The 18511-nt window shown below is 33.7% G+C and overlaps 1 protein-coding gene across 1 annotated transcript; it reads left to right on the top strand.

Moving 5' to 3' along the window:
- The first annotated feature begins 340 nt into the window (after positions 1–340).
- On the top strand, positions 341–18009 carry LOC121262774 (tRNA (guanine-N(7)-)-methyltransferase non-catalytic subunit wdr4-like). The gene is made up of 11 exons (XM_041165374.1): positions 341–529; positions 1704–1868; positions 2207–2387; positions 2741–2797; positions 2883–2953; positions 3263–3341; positions 3430–3489; positions 4208–4311; positions 4408–4468; positions 4882–5345; positions 17856–18009. Exons 1-10 carry the CDS (start codon positions 396–398, stop codon positions 5269–5271), a joined length of 1302 nt encoding a protein of 433 aa, XP_041021308.1. The 5' UTR covers positions 341–395; the 3' UTR covers positions 5272–5345; positions 17856–18009.
- Positions 18010–18511: the final 502 nt, after the last annotated feature.

Raw genomic sequence — 18511 nt, 5'->3', positions numbered from 1 at the left:
ATTTTAGATGAAAGATGAAAGTTAAAAAAATATTGTTAAAATATTATTTTTTAATATTATTACTGTTTTGAGATTTGAAAAAATTGAATTATTTATTATATTTTGTATAACAATTTTAAAAAATTATAATAATAAAATAAAATAAATAAAATGAGAGATGAGAGACTTTCTAAATCCAAACAGTTCTGTGATCTTTTGTTTCATTGTCAAATTGATATTGCTATAATGCTATTTTTCTTTCAAAATGGCATTCGGGTCACAAAATGAGCCCAATAGACCCAAACCACTATAATTAGAGAAGCCCAACTGGAACTCAAAACCCGATCCTTATCGTTTCTGAAGGGTCCAAATCACAAAACCCTGATAAACGCCCTCCTATCACAAAACCCTGAAAAATGGAGGAGACTCCCATGAACGAGGGAGAGACCCACAAAGATATCGAGGTGGCTCCGGCGCTAATCGCGGTTCACCCGACCCAGGATTCCGTAGCTGTATCCGTCGGGTCCGACCTCCGCGTCTTCGACCTTCGGTAACTTTAATTCTTCTCTAGGTCTGAATCGAAATTTCGTGTTTTTTTATTTTATTCTGATCATTAATTTGGTCAAGCCGAATGGAACACATTGTAGATTGGAATAGCTGAATTTTATAAAATAACACCTCTTTCTTGTTTTTTTCCTTTTAAAAGAAATTCTCGGTCAATATGAACATGCCATTTTTCTTTCTGTCTTAATTTTACTTTAGTTGTTAAGTTTTTTATTGGTCGAATTAGAAGTTTATGCTCTGTTTGGTTGCTTTGAAACGTGATGGAAAGTTGAGAGAAACACAAGTAATATTCTAATTTTTGTTGCTTATGAAATATTGGGAAGTCTGATCGAGTTGGTCGACATGTTGCATAAGGTACGGTTGAAATTTATTTTTTTATTTTTTTTTCTTCTCTGATTTTATATATTGAAAATTTCAATACAAATTCGGTTTTCTTTCCCTTTTTTTTTTTGCCCTTATGTGCCTTATTGGGAATTAGTTGACATCATCTCAGCAACCTAATGGAGCACTAGAGATTGGGATTTATATAAATGAATTATTGTCTTATATCACGAAAATACGATATATTTTCCCCTGAATTCTGATTTCGTATAATAAGAAAAGGTAAAATATTGGGTAATTTTTTTTGAGAAGTTAAAATATTGGGTAAATTTAAAAAGCAACTACGCTCCATTCTCAAATACATTTTTTTTATAAGTGAAATCATTCTCGAATACATTCCAATCTAAGTTGTAAAAAACTCCAAACTAGGTCCAAAAAAGTACACTTCCAAATCAAATTTTTATTGCGAGTTGCTCCTTGAATCAGGTTTGAGAATTAAATGGGAGTTAAAATGATGGCACATAATGTCTTTCCTTAGAAAGACAAAATAAAGCTTCAAAAAATAGGATCCACCATGGGAGCTGGCAAGGGAGGTTTTTGTTATTACCATTAATTTTTAAATTTTTTTTAACTAAATGGGGGAAATTATATTAATTTATAATTTTTGAACAGAAATTATGTGCCATTATTTTAGGTTTGTGGGGTGTAATATAGCCTACAATATTACTTAGGATAATTTGATGATTGTAGTGAGTGGATGCATGAGTTGAATTCTTTGTAAAAGCTTTGGGGAGTCGTAGAGTAACTGGAGCAACAATTGTACTTTTTTTTCCTTATAGTGGGGGTAGTGAGCTTTCTCTGCTGGATGATTCCTCTTGGCCATTTCACAAGGATTCCATAAGAGCTATTCACTATGGTGCAAATGGTAAGCTCTTTGTATCTGCAGGTGATGATAAACTTGTCAAGATATGGTGCACGGAGTCTTGGCATTGCATTTATACTGTGTAAGTTCTTGAACCCCATCTGATGTGATGTATTGTCAAACTTGAATATTACTTGATAGAGGAGATAGTGAAAAAGTTTCATTTTTAAAGATTTTGTCCAGTCTATATCTAGCTGAGACTAGGCAAAGTTTTTCCACAAATATGGCAGAGCAGATTAGGTGATATTTGATTGTGGGTAATGTGGCATTCATTGTAGTAGTTTTTTTTTTTCTGCCGTCCTCATCTATGCCATATGTATCACATAACCATGACCTCATATGGCACTCATTTTTCCCCATAACTGGTGAAGGTTTCTTCTCCCTTTCTTTGCATATGAAGTTTTACAACTTTTGTGACAGGTCCTCTGAGAAAAGAGTGAGCGCAGTTGCTCTGAGCAATGATGGTTTGTATGTCTCTTTTGCTGACAAATTTGGTGTTGTTTGGGTTGCGGACCTGGATGGCTTTGATGGAAATCAAGCTTTAGTCAATAAGAAGGCTGGACCAATACTTGCTCACTACTGTAGCATCATCACTAGCCTGGTGAGTTTTAATATTTTTATCTTTTCTGTGCTTGTTTGTTCACTTTTTGGGCAATGGTACCTGGCATTCAAAGTTTTACCACTCAAGTTGAAACTACTGTTTTTTTTAACCATTGAAAGCAGACCAATCACTCATCATTGGATAATTTTCATGCTCTTTTTCCTAGCCTTCCCATTCACTTTTTTGAAACTTCACAAGATGTTAATATCTTTACTCTTTTAACTTAAAAAAAGAAAAAAAAAATTCTTTACCCTTTTATTCTTGGATGGTTTCATTTTCCTCCTTTTTTGCACATGTACCTTACTTCTACTACTTACATTATTTTTGTGCTTCTGGCTACACGTGTTTTGCAGGAATTTTCACCGGATGGGAGGTTTATTGTCAGTGCTGACCGGGATTTCAAAATTCGTGTAATCCAACTATGCTGCCTATTGAATAAGTGAAATATCCAATTTTAGCATCACATCTCTTGACACAATATTAATCTAATTATAGGTTACTGTGTTTCCCAAGAAGCCTTTAGATGGAGCTCATGAGATACAAAGCTTTTGCCTTGGTCATACTGAGTGAGTGGGATTCTCTGATCATATCTTTTATGAATTAGTAAACAGGCATTGTAGATTGTGATTGAAATTTTATTTTGGCCAAATGATTATTATATTTTGAAATTCAGAATTCACATTGGGTTTGCTACTTATCATATCTTTAACACATTAAAATGTGATGTGCAAGACATTTTCCAATGCCTATATTTTTTCCTTTGAATTTTCCTTTCAAAATTGATTGTATAGGGGGTCTTTTATCTCACTTCATGTACAAGCACTCTTGTGGCTGGTACACATTAATTTCTGTAACTTTTGTGTGTCTATTGTTAGATTTGTTTCCTGCCTTGCTTTTGTTTCTAGTTCAGACTACCCCCAGGGGTTTCTTGTCTCTGGAAGTGGTGATTCAACCGTAAGTGGTTTTAACAACTTTTAGTGATATAAAATATTTTCATCGAGGTGAATTTTGGAGTAAAGGAAGATCCATGTTGCCTTTGCAGGTTCGCTTATGGAATGTTTCCTCTGGATCTCTTCTCCATACTTGTGAAGTTGATGTGCAGGTATTCCACTTGTTCTAAGTTTCCCTGAGGTTCCAGCTCCTCTCTGTATTCTTCTGAATTGTCCCCTACTTTTCTTTCCTAGGCTGATGTATATAAGCCATACAATATAGCGGTATTCATATTAACAAATATTCAAGGGACATTTATTTTTATTTTGGCTTACATTTGTATGGGGACTTCAAAAAATTCTTAAAATTTTACAATGACAGAATTTAATAGATAGAAAGTTTGGATCCCATCAATTTAAATTTCCTTCTTTTAAAACTCAAGAAGTTATGATTTTTGGGTATTGAAAGCAATGATGGTCATGATAAATAATAAAAAGAAGAGACAACAATGATGGTGTTGACGGTGGCAGCGAGTTAGTGATTGAAATGGTTTGGTGTTATGGTACTGCTGGTGGTGTTCGTGGTGGTGATGGTGGTAGTGTGGAGAAAAATGGTGATGCTATTGGTATGGTGATTGTAAAATTTGTGTGACATCTCCCGCATTAAACTTGAATTCTTGAAAATTCCAAATTAAAAGTTTCAAGGAAGTTTGAAATTACTATCTTGTTAACCGATTCAAAGAAATTCGCCACAAGAAATTACTAAATGACGGATTAGCTTTTTGCCTTATTTTTTTGGGCAAAGTAAAATAATTAATCCAAGGAGAAATAATTAACTTTTTGCCGTTGTCTTTTTGGTTAACTGGTTCCATTTTCACTTGTTTCATGAAGGCAGGGCTTTTGGAGTCTAATGGAAGAGGAGGGGAGTCCAATTCTGCTATTACCGATCTTTGCACCATCCCAGATGGTACGATGATAGCAGTGGCCATTCAAAGGCAAGTCATTAAGCCTTCCTTAAGAGTATTATATCTTTATGATGGATTCTTATATGGGGCTGTTGTCTCAGTACTTTGTCAACTTTTGGATTTTAGCTTGCAAGGAGTAGTACTGTTGACCTGTGACCTTTCTGCTCGAACTCTTTCAGTTGCAAAGGTACAGCCTCAATCACTTGACCGGTATTAGTTGTGGTATAGTGGAACTCTCCGGAAGAACAGACTGCATTATGATTGGGGATTTTAGTTTATTAGGTCCATGATGTCCATTGGATTTCTTGGTCTTGCTTGATATCAAACGTATGCATAATGCTCTATATTCGGTTCAGCCTGTTAGCAATCATATTGTTTTTACCTATCTATTTTAGGACTAGATTCCATCTGTTGTGTTAGCATGAAATATGGGTATTTATTGAAGCATGTTAATATTGTCTGAATTCTGGCGTCTTCTCTGAATTTAGGGAAACCTGTGGTTGAGTCAGAATATTGGAGGAAAATTCGCAAGTTTGTATATTAGCATGCATAAAAAGGTTATTTTGATTTTCTTATATTCATCCCATTTGATTCTTCCAGGTGGTTTCAATCATGGGGGAGACCTTCATTCCTACAAGCCTAAGAGCTAGCACTTCTGCGGGATTATTGTGGGTGGTGGCAGGTGTCTCTAACTTGCCAGGTTTCGATCACCCTTCATTTGTGCGCGTGAGGGTTATCTCGGGCTTTAGGAAAAGCAATTTCTACTCTTCAGAGAAAGAACCAACCCTCTTGGAAGATAATGAAATTCCTGGTGGAGATAAAATGCTCCAAAAGTTGCAGGGAAGTGTGGCAGTTGATGAAAAGGTTTTACAGGCAGCTGCTGAAGCCGTGAAAGTAGCAATGAGCACTCTATTAGTGAAAAAGCAATACACTGCAGAGAAGCGGGAATTTAGAAAGAGAACGAGAAATGACAGAAAAACCAAACAGTAAATGAGTTTCTGGCGATGGCAAGTTGGAAACAGCTCTTTTAAACCTGATTTTTGGAGAAACTGAGTTTGATCTATGTTCACTACAACACAATTGCTTTTTAGTCACGAAAAATTGTGAGGCCCTAAACCGTCACTAAAAAGCCTTTTCTGTGACGGTTTCTGCAGACCGTCACTAAAGATAGATGAGCTTTTTTTTTTTTTTTTAACGTTCCAATATATGAAAAATTTACATTCGAACGTCGCATATATGTTCGAACATTGTGGCTACTTACGTGCGTATGTGAAATGTTTTAGCATCAACGCTCGAACGTTAGTAATTAACGTTCGAACGTGAAATATTTTGCGTCAACGTTCGAACGTTAATTGTAAATTTAAATTAAATATGACTCTAATTTAAAAATTATGTGATTTTTATAGTGTATAATTTGTGAACAAATCTAAAAAATTGACTTGTATATATTTATATATACACAATTTATAATATATAAATATATATATTTATGTTTATATATATTTGAAGTTTAATGATTTAGCATTAAAGATAAAAAATATAACATTAAAAAAGATTGAGAATTGAAATTAAAAAATCATAGAAATATTAAATAATATTTTTCTTTACATGTATTAAAAGTAAAATATAAAATATGATCGAATTTCTTAAACAACAGTTAGATGATAGCGATCATGAAATTCAAACTATGTACCTCTTCAGTCAAGAATTCAACCTTGTCATTGAGGATACCTACATGATGGGCAATCTTGGCGATAGACACCTCTTTAGCTGCGAGCGATCGATCGATCAATCTTATGATCAATATGTACAGTCAGCTATGAGATCACCGTATCAACCCAAGTAGCCCGCGCATCACCCGCAGATGTACTCGGGGGCTGCTGACTACTACACACCCACATGACCTGATTCAGTCTGCGTTGGAGGAACTAGATCCTCTACAGGGGATGGCTGACGTTCCCTCGCTTGTCTAATGCTACGTCGATGCGTGGTCATGTCGAGGGGGCTCATCTGATCTTTGACCCACTCTTTTGGCTGGGTTGGCACTCCCCGTGCAAATAATAATCGGCTGATCAGGACACCGTATGAGAGATTATCCGTGGATACGATGCTCGCTTTGTAACGGATCCTCTCAAAGATGTGTAGTGGCAAATCTATGAGATTTCCATATGCCACTCGTATAAAAAACTGTGTCCGAAGCCAACTAAATATGGTTTTATGTGCCACAGGATCCACATTTGTTACAATAATAAGGTGCAACATGCGGAAGGAAGGTAGCAGATAGTTCTGGTTGAAGGCGTTCTTCCTCTCGATCTGCATGCGGTCCCTCCCGGTGAGGATGTAGAAATCCTCGTCTCGGTCATCATCCTGAGCCTCGAGGCCAATATCCTTTGTCTCTGACCGGTCTACATCTCTGGCTGATGCTGGCTCAAATGAGCAGCCAGTAAATGATGCAGAAGTGCCTACATCCTCACGGGGTGTAGCGTGTGCATATGTCTCAACTCCTTGACGAATCTTGAGGTGCTCGGCGATGATATATGGTGAAATCTCAATGGAAACACCGTGTACAGTCACGATGTGAGAGGATGCGTCCTGAGGCATGTCATACATCCCCATATAGAACTCCTAAACCATTGAGGGGTATACATTCCCCCTCAATGTGCAGATATTTCCTCAGCCTCTACTGACGAAAACATCTCTTAGGTTCGTCTGCTCTCATATGAGTTTGTCGAACTCATTAATCAAGACCTCTCACTCTACAATAACAGTACGAGCCCCGATACGAGCAGTATCCAGAGTGGTTCCTTCCTTCCCTCTTTTCTTAGTATGCAGAGGATGAGGCATATCCTGAAAATAGAAAAGGGAAAAAAATTATTTACATTGATACATTTTTGTATTAATTTTAAGCTGTTCTGCATTAATGTTCGAACATAATAAAATAAACGTTTGAACGTTAATATAAAACGTTTGGACGTGTATCCTTTACGTTTGAACATAAAACACATACGTGGGAACGTATAACATACACGTTCGAATGTAAGCAGTAAATAAATTTAAATGACGTATGTTCGAACGTTTATGTTATACATTCGAACGTATGAGTTTTACATGCGAACGTAAAGGATGCACGTCTGAACGTTGAAGCATAAATAAATTTAAAAAATAGTACGTTCGGACGTTATAATTAAACGTTTGGAAATAAATTTTATGAAAAATAACGTCTGAATGTAAAACAATACACGCTCGAACGTAGAAGCCTTAACGGCTATGTAATTGAAACGTCGTATGTTCGAACGTCTTGGTGAAACGTTCGAACGTTACGACACAGAATGGTTGAGTCGACTTAGCCATTATTGAAATCTTGAAAATCAATTTACAAGGTTCTAAATACCGAAATGCCACCGTAGAAATGAAATATACACTTCAAGAAACTTTTATACGGTGACTATTTGGCCAATGGCAAGCTGTGGTGGCCAGAAAATAGAGTTGAAAACCCAGCCACCACTTGGCCCGTTTTAAACAAAACTGAACTCAAATCTCAAATAAAATACATGTTAGAGGTTAAAAGATGAATGCCTACCTTTTAGTGACGGTTGTGGTAGAGTTTGACAGCAGCGGCGACGAAGGAGTGGCGGTGTGCAAATGGGAGCGAAGTTAGATAACGGTAAAAATGACGTTTTGCCATTCTATTTTGGGCTTATATACACGAAACGTTCTAATGTAATTCTTAGTACGCTTGAATGTTTTTCGATTTATTTTCCAAAATATTGACTATAATATATTATATTATTAATATATGTTATATATTATAATGTATACTATAACATATAGCATACTATATATAATATAATATTATAATATCTATAGTATATTATAGTATATATATATTGTGTATTATATATAATGTATGATATAGTATATTATATATTATAATATAATATATAATATATAATATATTACAAATATAGGATCAATTATAAACTAATGAAAACAATATTAGAATCACAAGCTCTTATTATTAGCCCAAAATGATATACTTTATTATTACAATCTAGTACCCAAAATTTTAGTGTACAAATTCCTAAATAGATTAATTGGAATTAAATTACTCTTCCTAATGAATGAAAATTAGATTAATTGGTTTTTTTAAATTTGTGAGTGGTAGTTATATTTCTAAAGTTTAGCAAGACAGTTTTAGTGGGAGGATCGATCCCTTCTGTTTTCAAAGTAATGTTCAAACCTCCTTCATGATTGTGTTACAAGTAATAAATATATAGAAGACTGACTAGCTAGCTAGCTTGGTGATTGCGTTGTAGTTGCGTACCTTCATTTGTTGCGTTTGTGGCTATGAAGTGGGTCGTATGTATCTTCAGACATCAATATAGGTGTCCATTAAGTGAGTCACAGTCATATGGGCCTCTGCTGATAGTCATGGTTGCATTAAGTGTCCATGTCGAGCGTGTAAAAATTTGTGTGCGATAGTGTTGAATGAAGTTGAAAGTCATATAAATTATGACCCTTAGATGATGTGATTTCAAAAAATTATTACTATATAGTATATATATAGTGCATTATATATATAATGTATTATATACATTATTATATATAGACTAGATATAATAATCTTATATGTATATAATACACTATATATATTTACAAGTAGTTGGAGATGATGCCCAAATATATACCCTGAATAAAGAAGAATTTAGAATTAACAAATAATATCTCAAACAAGATTATATAAAAGAAGAAAATAGTCACAAAAGATTATTATTTTTCTCAACTTTTACATAAATAGAAAAATATTATATTCAAGAAAAATATTATGAGTATTTAGAGAAAATACAGATTAATATACCTTTCTTTACATGGTTTTAGATCTACTATTCAATAGATTAAAGAAGAGAATAATCAAATTGTTTATGAAGAATACTATAATCAAATTATAAGTTTAGGATATATATAGTGTATTTTATATATATATAAGTTTTGTTGTTAGTTTTATTAATTATATATTATTGATTCATATATATAGTATAGTATATATACAATATTATTATGTTTTCTTTCAAAGTATTATGCTATCATACTATATATATAGTATATAATATAGTATATTATATACTATATATAGTCCATATTACTCACCTTGGCATCCACCTCTCATAATCTTAAAAATGAACATTTATCTCCAACATATTCACAATTGATTGGAGATGATGCCCAAATACACACCTTGAGTAAAGAAGAATTTAATAAGTAACAAAGAATATCTCAAACAAGTGGGTTATATTAATAAATACTAACAATTGAATAAAAGTAACGATCGAACGTGTATTTTTAACATTCGAATGTTATTAATATATTCACGCTCGATTTTCTCATATCTGTGATGATCTTTGCATGTTTGAACGTTTCAATTTAACGTTCGAACGTTAATGGAGGTATATGACAGAAAAATTTCATGTTCGAACGTACAATTATAATACGTTCGAACACGAGAATAAAAATGCGAAAAATTTTCCGCTCGATATAGGCGCCTCTATGATGATCTGAAATGTTCGGATGTTAAAAATTTATGTTTGAATGTGAGAGAAAACGTTCGAACGTAAATTTTCCTAACGTTCGAACATAAAAATAAAAGTGCGAGAAATTTTTCGCTCGATTTAGGCACCTCTGTGATGATCTAAAAGATTCGAACGTTAAAATTTGTCGTTCAAACGTGAGAGGAAACATTCGAACGTAAAGCTTTCTAACGTTCGAACATGAAAATAAAAGTACGGGAAATTTTTCGCTCGATTTAGGCACCTTCATGATGATCTAAAACGTTCGGACGTTAAAATTTTACGTTCGAACATTAATCAATGAAAATCAATGGGAATTTATAAACGTTCGAACGCTAAATTTCTTAACATTTGAACATGAAATAAAAGTGCGGGAAATTTCCCGCTAGATTTTGGGTGCTGTCATAGGAAGATACTTTCGAACGTGTATAGAAAACGTTCGAATGTTCTCCGAAGAAAATTTATCTGAGTTTTTTAACGTTCGAACGTCATCTAAAAATTGGGTAGGATAATATAACGTTCGAACAATTTATCTAATAATTTTATGTTTGATTGAATACACACACGGGAGGTAGCAGACTCATTTCTGCTGCTTCTCCCGTGCGCGCAACTGAGGGAGACATGAGAGAGGGTCATAATAAACTAGAGAGAGAGAGGGTTAGAGTGCTTCTCCCGTGCTCGCAACAGAAAGAGACGTGAGAGAGGGTCTTCGTAGGTTAGAGAGAGATAGAGTTAGAGTGAGAGTTGAGTTGAGTTTTGGTAAGGAAAAACTATTTTTCTTTTGTATTTTCTTGAATTTTATGATATTTGTCTTGTGTTTTTGTTATATATATTTCTAATAAGTTAGTGTTGTATTTTCTTGAAGGATTGGTCGTTTTGGCAAGTTGGAAACTTTTGATTTGTAAGAGGATATTGTGAGTGCTAGATATATTTCTAAACTTTAGCAATATGTTTATACATTTTATGCTTACTCTTGAAATAATGTGATTCTTGTTTGTTTAGTTTGTGAATAGTTTATGAGTTTATGGTATTCATTGATGAATTAATATGTGTATAAATATTGTTGTGGGAATATTGTGAATATGTTGGAATATGGATTTGAAATATTGTGATTATTATTTGTGAATTTTGTTTGAATATGTTTACATGGTTAGAAATATATTGTGTTTAGGTTTTGGATTTATGTGAAAATTTTGATATAATATTTTTTGGTTTTGAAGAATTTGTGAGTGCTAGTTATATTTCTCAAGTTTAGGAATATGTTTATACATGTTGTTGTGATTTTATGATTACTCTTGAAATAATTGTGATTATTGTTTGTGAATTTTGTGAATAGTTTGTGAGTTTATGGTGTTCATTGATAAATTAATATGTGTAGAAATATTGTTGTGAGAATATTTTTGTTGTTGTTGTGATATGGATTTGAAATATTGTGATTATTGTTTGTGAACTTTTATTGAATATGTTTATATGGTTAGAAATATATTGTGTTTAGTTTTTAGTATTTATGTGAATTTTTTGATATAATATTTTTTTTGTGTTTTTTGAATTTGTTCTTTAACAAGAAAATTTTAAGTTTAGGATCTTAATTTAAGTAAAGATTGAAAACATTTAATATACATTTAATATGAGACTTAATATTTAACATTTAATAAGTATATATAATATATTCATACTAATTTAGTTAGAATATGATTATTATTCAAATTAGAACTATGGGATAAAATTTAATTTAAAAAAAGAAAAGAAAAAATAAGTATAAAACTTAACTATATATAAAGTATAATATATGCATACAATAACTATAATTAATAATTACTTATTAAATATTCTTACCATTGTGATGTTCCAGACCATTATATTATTAAATATATATGTATAAATAAAGAAAGTAAAATACTCTTCAAGAAAAAAGTGTTGAACTTACCAAATAAGTAGAGAGTTGGAATAAATAAATATACATATTTATAATAAACTAGAGAGTAAATAAATAAGGATCAAATAAATGCTTATATATAAATTATATACTTATTGTCTATATAAATAAATAACTCACTCAATTAAGTATAATAATTAAAATTATACTTTAGGAATGATAATAATTAAAATTATATAATAACTTTTGAAATTATATATAACAATTATAATAATAATTATATAATAAGAATTAAAATTACATAGGTATCAATTAACAATATCCTAAGATATATAATAACAATTAAAATTATAATTTAGGAATAATAATCCGAGATCAATCATTATAGTTGTATAGGATAGCCCCAACCAATCCAAAATCACTCTAAAAAACATTGTTGCCTGTTGAAAAAATTGTAGTTTCAATTCCATAACTATTATTATTTTTTTATTTTATAAATTAATAATGTCATTTTCGTATTGTGTTATATTATTAAACTAGAGAGAGATGAAAGAATATGTGAACAAGTTTCGTGTCTTGTACACCCCAAGAAAGAATGATCTTGAAGAAATGTCTGTCAAATTGCTTGACTCTCAAAGTCTCTTCGGCCTTGAGAGTTGTCAATGTCGGACAGTTTGTGATGATTAAGTAATTAGACTAAAATTTAAACATTTCTTCAATATCATTCTCTCTCATTGTGTACTGATAGGAAACTTGTTCACATAATCTTCCATCTCTCTCTAGTTAACAATGTAACACTACTAGAAGGTGACATTGTTAATTCAAACAACATGAAGATATTGTTTATAGTGTTTTTTGATAGATATGGTATGACATTGCATAAATAACTTTAGACCCGTTTGAGAATTAGTGTACATCTATGTGTCCACTAATTCCTAAATTGTCCAGTGTGGACAATTTGAGATTATATTATCTGTATTGCACCTTTTTGTTACTCCTACTTTCCATGTTTAATATGAAGTTTTAGTGTCTTCCTCTACTGTTCTTTGGGTATACTATTCATAGGGTCACAATCTCTCTATTTGAATATGTATACTTAGGAGAACTATAGGGAGGTGCTGCTGAAATTTCTACTAATGTGGAAAGTAGTAGAGTGATGAGATTTGTGCAATATGGATAATATAATCTCAAATGAGATAGGACCAACTACCTTATCAAAAAAAGAAATGACAATTGGAGCATGATATGCATGTGAATTTTCTATGTACGTGTTATTAATAGATAGATGCTTTTAGAAATGGACAAAAATTGGATGTGTCTAGGCGATAGACTTGGAAAGGATTATGTACCCTATGCGCGTGGAGTAAGAACCTTCATTGATTTTGCACGGGTCTCTGCTGATAGTCGTGGTTACATTAAGTGTCCATGTTGAGGGTGTAAAAATTTGTGTGTGATAGGGTTGGATGAAGTAAAAAATCATATATTTGGGAACGGTATAGATCTGGGGTATACACGATGGGTACTACATGGTGAGCCGTATGAACAGTCAGTAGATGTATTGGTCGATCATCACAATTATTTACAGTACATGGATGATGATTATGAGCAGGATGAGATGGATGAGATGTTAGGTGACATTGGAGCGGGGATGTTTATGGATGAGGTTGACGACAATGCCTCAAGTGGTGGAGGGTGGTCATGCCGCATGCATGTTTTACGATGATGAGGGAGGAGAGGATGGACTTCTGCAAATGGTTGTAAGGTGTGAAGTTGCCAGATGGTTTTGCTTCAAATATTGGTAGATGCGTGAGTCCTGATGACTAGAAAATCAGTGGATTGAAAAATCATGACTGTCACGTATTTTTACAGAAGTTATTACCTGTGGGAATTCATGGGAAGCTGACATCTAATGTACGTGTCGCCATATCCGAACTCTGTATGTCTTTTAAGGATTTGTGCGCTTGAATAGTAAATCGAGATGTGCTGCGGAAATTAGAAAAAGACATTGCTACTATACTATGTAAATTCGAGCAGATCTTTCCACCATCATTTTTTGATGTTATGGTCCATTTAGCAATACATTTACCACAAGAGGTACTGTTGGGTGGACCGGTGCCGTTGAAAAATATTTGGGTTGACTGAAACGCACTGTTGGGAATAAAGCCAGGGCTGAGGGTTCAATAGCAGATGCCTATATACACGATGAATGGTTAACATTTTGCTCTCTATATCGTTGTGGTGTTGAGACACGAGTTAATCGTCAAGAGCGCAATGCTGATCTTGCTGCTCCGTCTCCTCGTGAGCTATCAGTGTTTTCCCAGAATGTACGACCCTTGGGTGCACAAACAGGTTACGATTTAATTGATGGAGAGTTGGATAAAGTTCGGTGGTTTGTGCTAAATAATTGTCGGGATATTGATGATTATCTTAGGTATGTCGTTTCATGTTTCGAATAATTATAGTTTTCTTGAAGTTTAACTATAACTATTATGCTCAAAATATACTTCTTTTGCATTTATCTATAACCGTGAGCACATGAACAAACTTAAGACGGAAAGCTTAGAAAATATAGAGGCAAAACAAGGGAAAAATTTTCTCGGATGGTTTGAAGAATGTGTATGAACTAAAATTATATATATGTTATATTTTGAAACATTTAACTCTGGGTAACTTTTAATAAATATATACTATTTTAATTGTTAGATTTTGGAACAACGTGCTCGTGATCCCAGATCAATTTCTTCTGAATTGTATGCATTGGCCCGTGGTCCCTCAAATAGAGCACTTCGATACATTGAATGCATGGTTTGAGGTTATAAATTCCATACTCTGGACCGTGAACGTAATAAAAAGACTCAAAACTCTGGTGTGTTGGTCGAGGGGAGTCATGGAACATATGATATTACTATTATGGTGTCATACGTGATATTATCGGATTGAAATATCTGGGTGGGTCTGTAACATATGTCTTTAAATGTGATTGGTGGGATCTAGGCGGTGGTCGGGTTTCGATACATATGGATAATCACTTTACGAGTGTTAATATTGCATCTAAATGGTACGAAGATGATCCATTTGTATTGGCTTGTCAAGCTACCGAAGTCTATTACTTGATTGATCCAATGAAAAGTGCTAATGAAGATAGTGGAGAGATAACTTGGTGAGTCATACAAAAATTTATCCTTCGAAATATATATGAAGCAGGAACGAGTGCAGATTACGAAAATAGTAGAGATGAAGATGATACTCCGATTGTAGAGGCATACTAGGAAGATGAAGAGGGTATTAACTTGTTTGTTGACCTTGGTGCACTCGAGTTGCTCCCCTTGTGTAGAGATGATGTCCCATCTGTCCATCTCGACCCGTTCGTATTAAATGATCATTCAATTAAAGTAATTGAGGAGGAAGAAGAACAAGAAGAAGAGTCAGAAGATGAAGAAGAATTAGACTCCGGCCAGGAGGTGGATATGGAGGATGAAGAAGATGTGCATGATGATGATGAAGATGTTATTGAGGGAGATTCTGAAACAAGCATGGAAAATGCATCCGAAGATGAAGAATAAAAGTACTAAATATTTTATTCATATAGGTGACTAGAAAATATATTGAATTTTCATAATTTCTCTTACTAATTTTCTTTGACATAATTAATTATTTTCAAGAATGTTGCCAAAACGACAACGAAGAAATGTGCCTCCGCCAAGTACAAGTCCCAAACCTATTGAGGACTCCCCACTCGAGGAATCCGCTCCTGAAGATCAAGTTAACACGCAAGAGAAAAACAACCAGTCGACACGTACCAGTAAGAAAATATTGTCGTTGATAATTAATTATATAGTTAAGACTTTTGTCTCAATAACTATATAACTATAATTATACTATTATCATGTAGTTGATGCATTTGCACGTCGCGGTCGTGGCTATACACGTGACATCTCTCTTGAGAAAAATAGAAGGTACGAAAAACTCAAGATCTCTATTTCTGATAATTCCACTAGAGGAGTGGATGATAGTGCAGCAGCACTTTCCTCCTATATTGGCACAGTAGTTCAAGCTTATACTTTATTTTATGTGCGCTCATGGCGAGATGTTCTGAATGAGATTAAGGAGCACATTCGAAGTCGTATGCTGGTGAGTTTAATTCTTAGTACATTTTTTCACCTAAATTAATATATCATACTTTTGACCTGATTCACTTGTTAGGATGAATTCGACCTCGACTTTGGCAGTAGCGAGGATTTGAGAACCGTGAATGAGTTGATGGCTATACTATTCCGACGTCACAAGGGACGATGTCATGACCATTTTAAAAAGTTTGAGACGTTGGAAGAGGCTGCGCAGTCTCCTTTCCAACATATGAAGTTAGATGATTGGAGAAAGTGTTGTGATCTTCTCACATCTCCAGATTATCAGGTATTTTACATTTATATCTTTTAATTATTTAGATTTGTATTCGTTCTATATATTATATGTATACATATTACAATTAACATTCTTAATATATTTTGCAGCACTTGAGTTATACAATTGTACATAATAGATCTACTCTGACTGTCAACTATCGTGCCAGTTCAAAGTCATTCCACCGTCTTGCTGAAAAAATGGTAATTAAAAAATTATAGAATTTATTTATTTTTTCTGATATTCTTTTATTTAAGTACTAACATTATCTTTTTAAAATTGATAATGTCGTTTTGTTAGAAACGTGCTGATCTTGAAAACTTTTCTCTCTTCCATGTCTATGTTGCTGCTCACACTAATGAACATAGTGAGTGGATGGATCCTATTGCTGCAGATAATTATGTAAACAGTGTTAATTTTGTTAAATAAATTATACAACATGTGAATAATTTATTTTTTATTTCTATTTCTTTTAATACGTTACTTATTAACGATCATTACTTTTCAAATTGCAGAAAAAAATGATGGAGATGCAGTCGACTTTTGGGGAATCCTCTCCTAGTGACATAGACATATTCACTCAAGTGCTCGGGCCGTAGTCTAGTATGCAAGAGGTTTGGGATGATCTATCAAGCATAGATGTTCATCTTCCTCAAGTTCATCGACTTCACAAATTAATAATCTTATCAAAGATTTAGAAGTTGCACGACGTGAGAATGAGTATATGAGGTCGAAATAGCAAGAGTTAAAGTCTCTCTTAGAATGACAGTCTCGTTTAGAGACCCGTTTGCAGGACCAACAGAAAGACCAAGAGGAAAGAATATGCAGTGAAGTCCAAGGCAAGTACAACGGGAGATGATGGTGCAAAAGGAGAGTGCTATGTCATTGTAATAGAATTGCGGCCTCAAAAAAGAAGAAATAAATTTTATCAATAGTATTGGCTAGTTTTAGTATGTAATTTTAAAATTTTATAAGACATTGTTAGTTGTTAATTGATGGTATGTAATATGATACAATTGATATGTTTTTAAATTTTATGAAATTAGTATTTCTGATCTGTATGTTCGAATGTAAATTAAAAACGTTCAAACATTGGTTTACATTCGAACCAACATTCGAACGTGAATACATAAAATTGTATAGTAACATTCGAACGTAGGCCTCTACGTTCAAATGTACTGACCCTCAAATGAACAAAGCGTTCAAATGATCAAACGATTAACGTTCGAACAAATCTCCGAACGTACCACTTGCATTCGAATGCTCCTTCGTTTACATTCAAAATAACGTCCAAACGTTAAACCCGTTACGTTTGAACATTGGTCCGTTAACTTTCAAACGGAAACTCAAACGTCTATTATAATTAATGCTTGGATGCATAAACATTCGAACGTAAATATGATATGTTCGAACTATAATCAACGAACATCAACTTCTCTCATTCGAACGCCAATTGGTCGGGTTGACGTCCGAACATTACTTTTTGTGACAGTTATTAACTGTCACAAAAAAGAGAACATTCGAATGTTCAACCAAACAGAACACCTCCAACCGTCACTAAAAATATTTTTAGTGACGGTTCAATAGTAAACTGTCACCAATTGTTTTCTATGACGCACATTAGGTGACGGTCATGGTGACAGTTTCAAACCGTCATCAAATATTTTTAGTAACGTTTTGGCAATCTTTAGTGACAGTTTCCTCTGTCACAAAAGACAAATTGTGTTGTAGTGGTTGTCGTTCTTTTAGGGATTTGTCATCAGAGTTGTTTATTTGGTTTCAATGAAAGAAAAGCAACTTAAAGCGGGTGCAAGCATGATATTTCTTACGAAGGTAGCACCAAACCTTCCATTTTTTGTAGGAATTCTATGCATCAGCTACTATTTACTCTCACATCCCATACTTATAGCTTTTTCATAAGGTGTGGATGTGTTTTTCATAGGGTGGAGTGTGGGGTGGTGAATAGTGACTGATGAGAAGATTTTTTTTTTTTGGGAGGGATTGTAGAAACTAGCCAACCCTACTGGGTTCCACAAATTATGCTGCCTTTGTCGCGATAGTAGCCATACAACACTCACTAGTTGTGGGCGGGCATGGCATATTTAGCCAACTGGCCCTTTTTCAGCATCAACACCCCACCTAGACCCAAAAGAAAATGAGTGAAGGCTTCTTCTTCTTCTTCTTCTTCTTCTTATTTTTTTAAGTATTCTTCCCACAATTCTCAAATTCTAGAATGTGAATTTTGTCTTCTTTCATTATCCTGCATTTTCTTGGGAGCAAATATTAGTCAACTTATTGCTTTCCTATGTTCAAGTTTTGGTCTTTCAGTAACAAAGAGCCTCGTTTATTTTCGCAGATTAGATGAGATGAGTCAAGATGAAAGTAAAAT

This window comes from Juglans microcarpa x Juglans regia, chromosome 4S (assembly GCF_004785595.1).
Source record: "Juglans microcarpa x Juglans regia isolate MS1-56 chromosome 4S, Jm3101_v1.0, whole genome shotgun sequence".
Taxonomy (NCBI): domain Eukaryota; kingdom Viridiplantae; phylum Streptophyta; class Magnoliopsida; order Fagales; family Juglandaceae; genus Juglans; species Juglans microcarpa x Juglans regia.
This window is presented reverse-complemented; position numbering and strand designations above follow the sequence as displayed.

What these genes read in the sequence shown, in the direction of transcription:
- LOC121262774 (XM_041165374.1), top strand. Translation starts at nt 396, where the DNA reads ATGGAGGAGACTCCCATGAACGAGGGAGAGACCCACAAAGATATCGAG. An exon ending in CTCCGCGTCTTCGACCTTCG is followed by an intron (nt 530 to 1,703) that starts GTAACTTTAATT and finishes TTTTCCTTATAG; the next exon opens with TGGGGGTAGTGAGCTTTCTC. An exon ending in ATAGCAGTGGCCATTCAAAG is followed by an intron (nt 4,312 to 4,407) that starts GCAAGTCATTAA and finishes TTTGGATTTTAG; the next exon opens with CTTGCAAGGAGTAGTACTGT.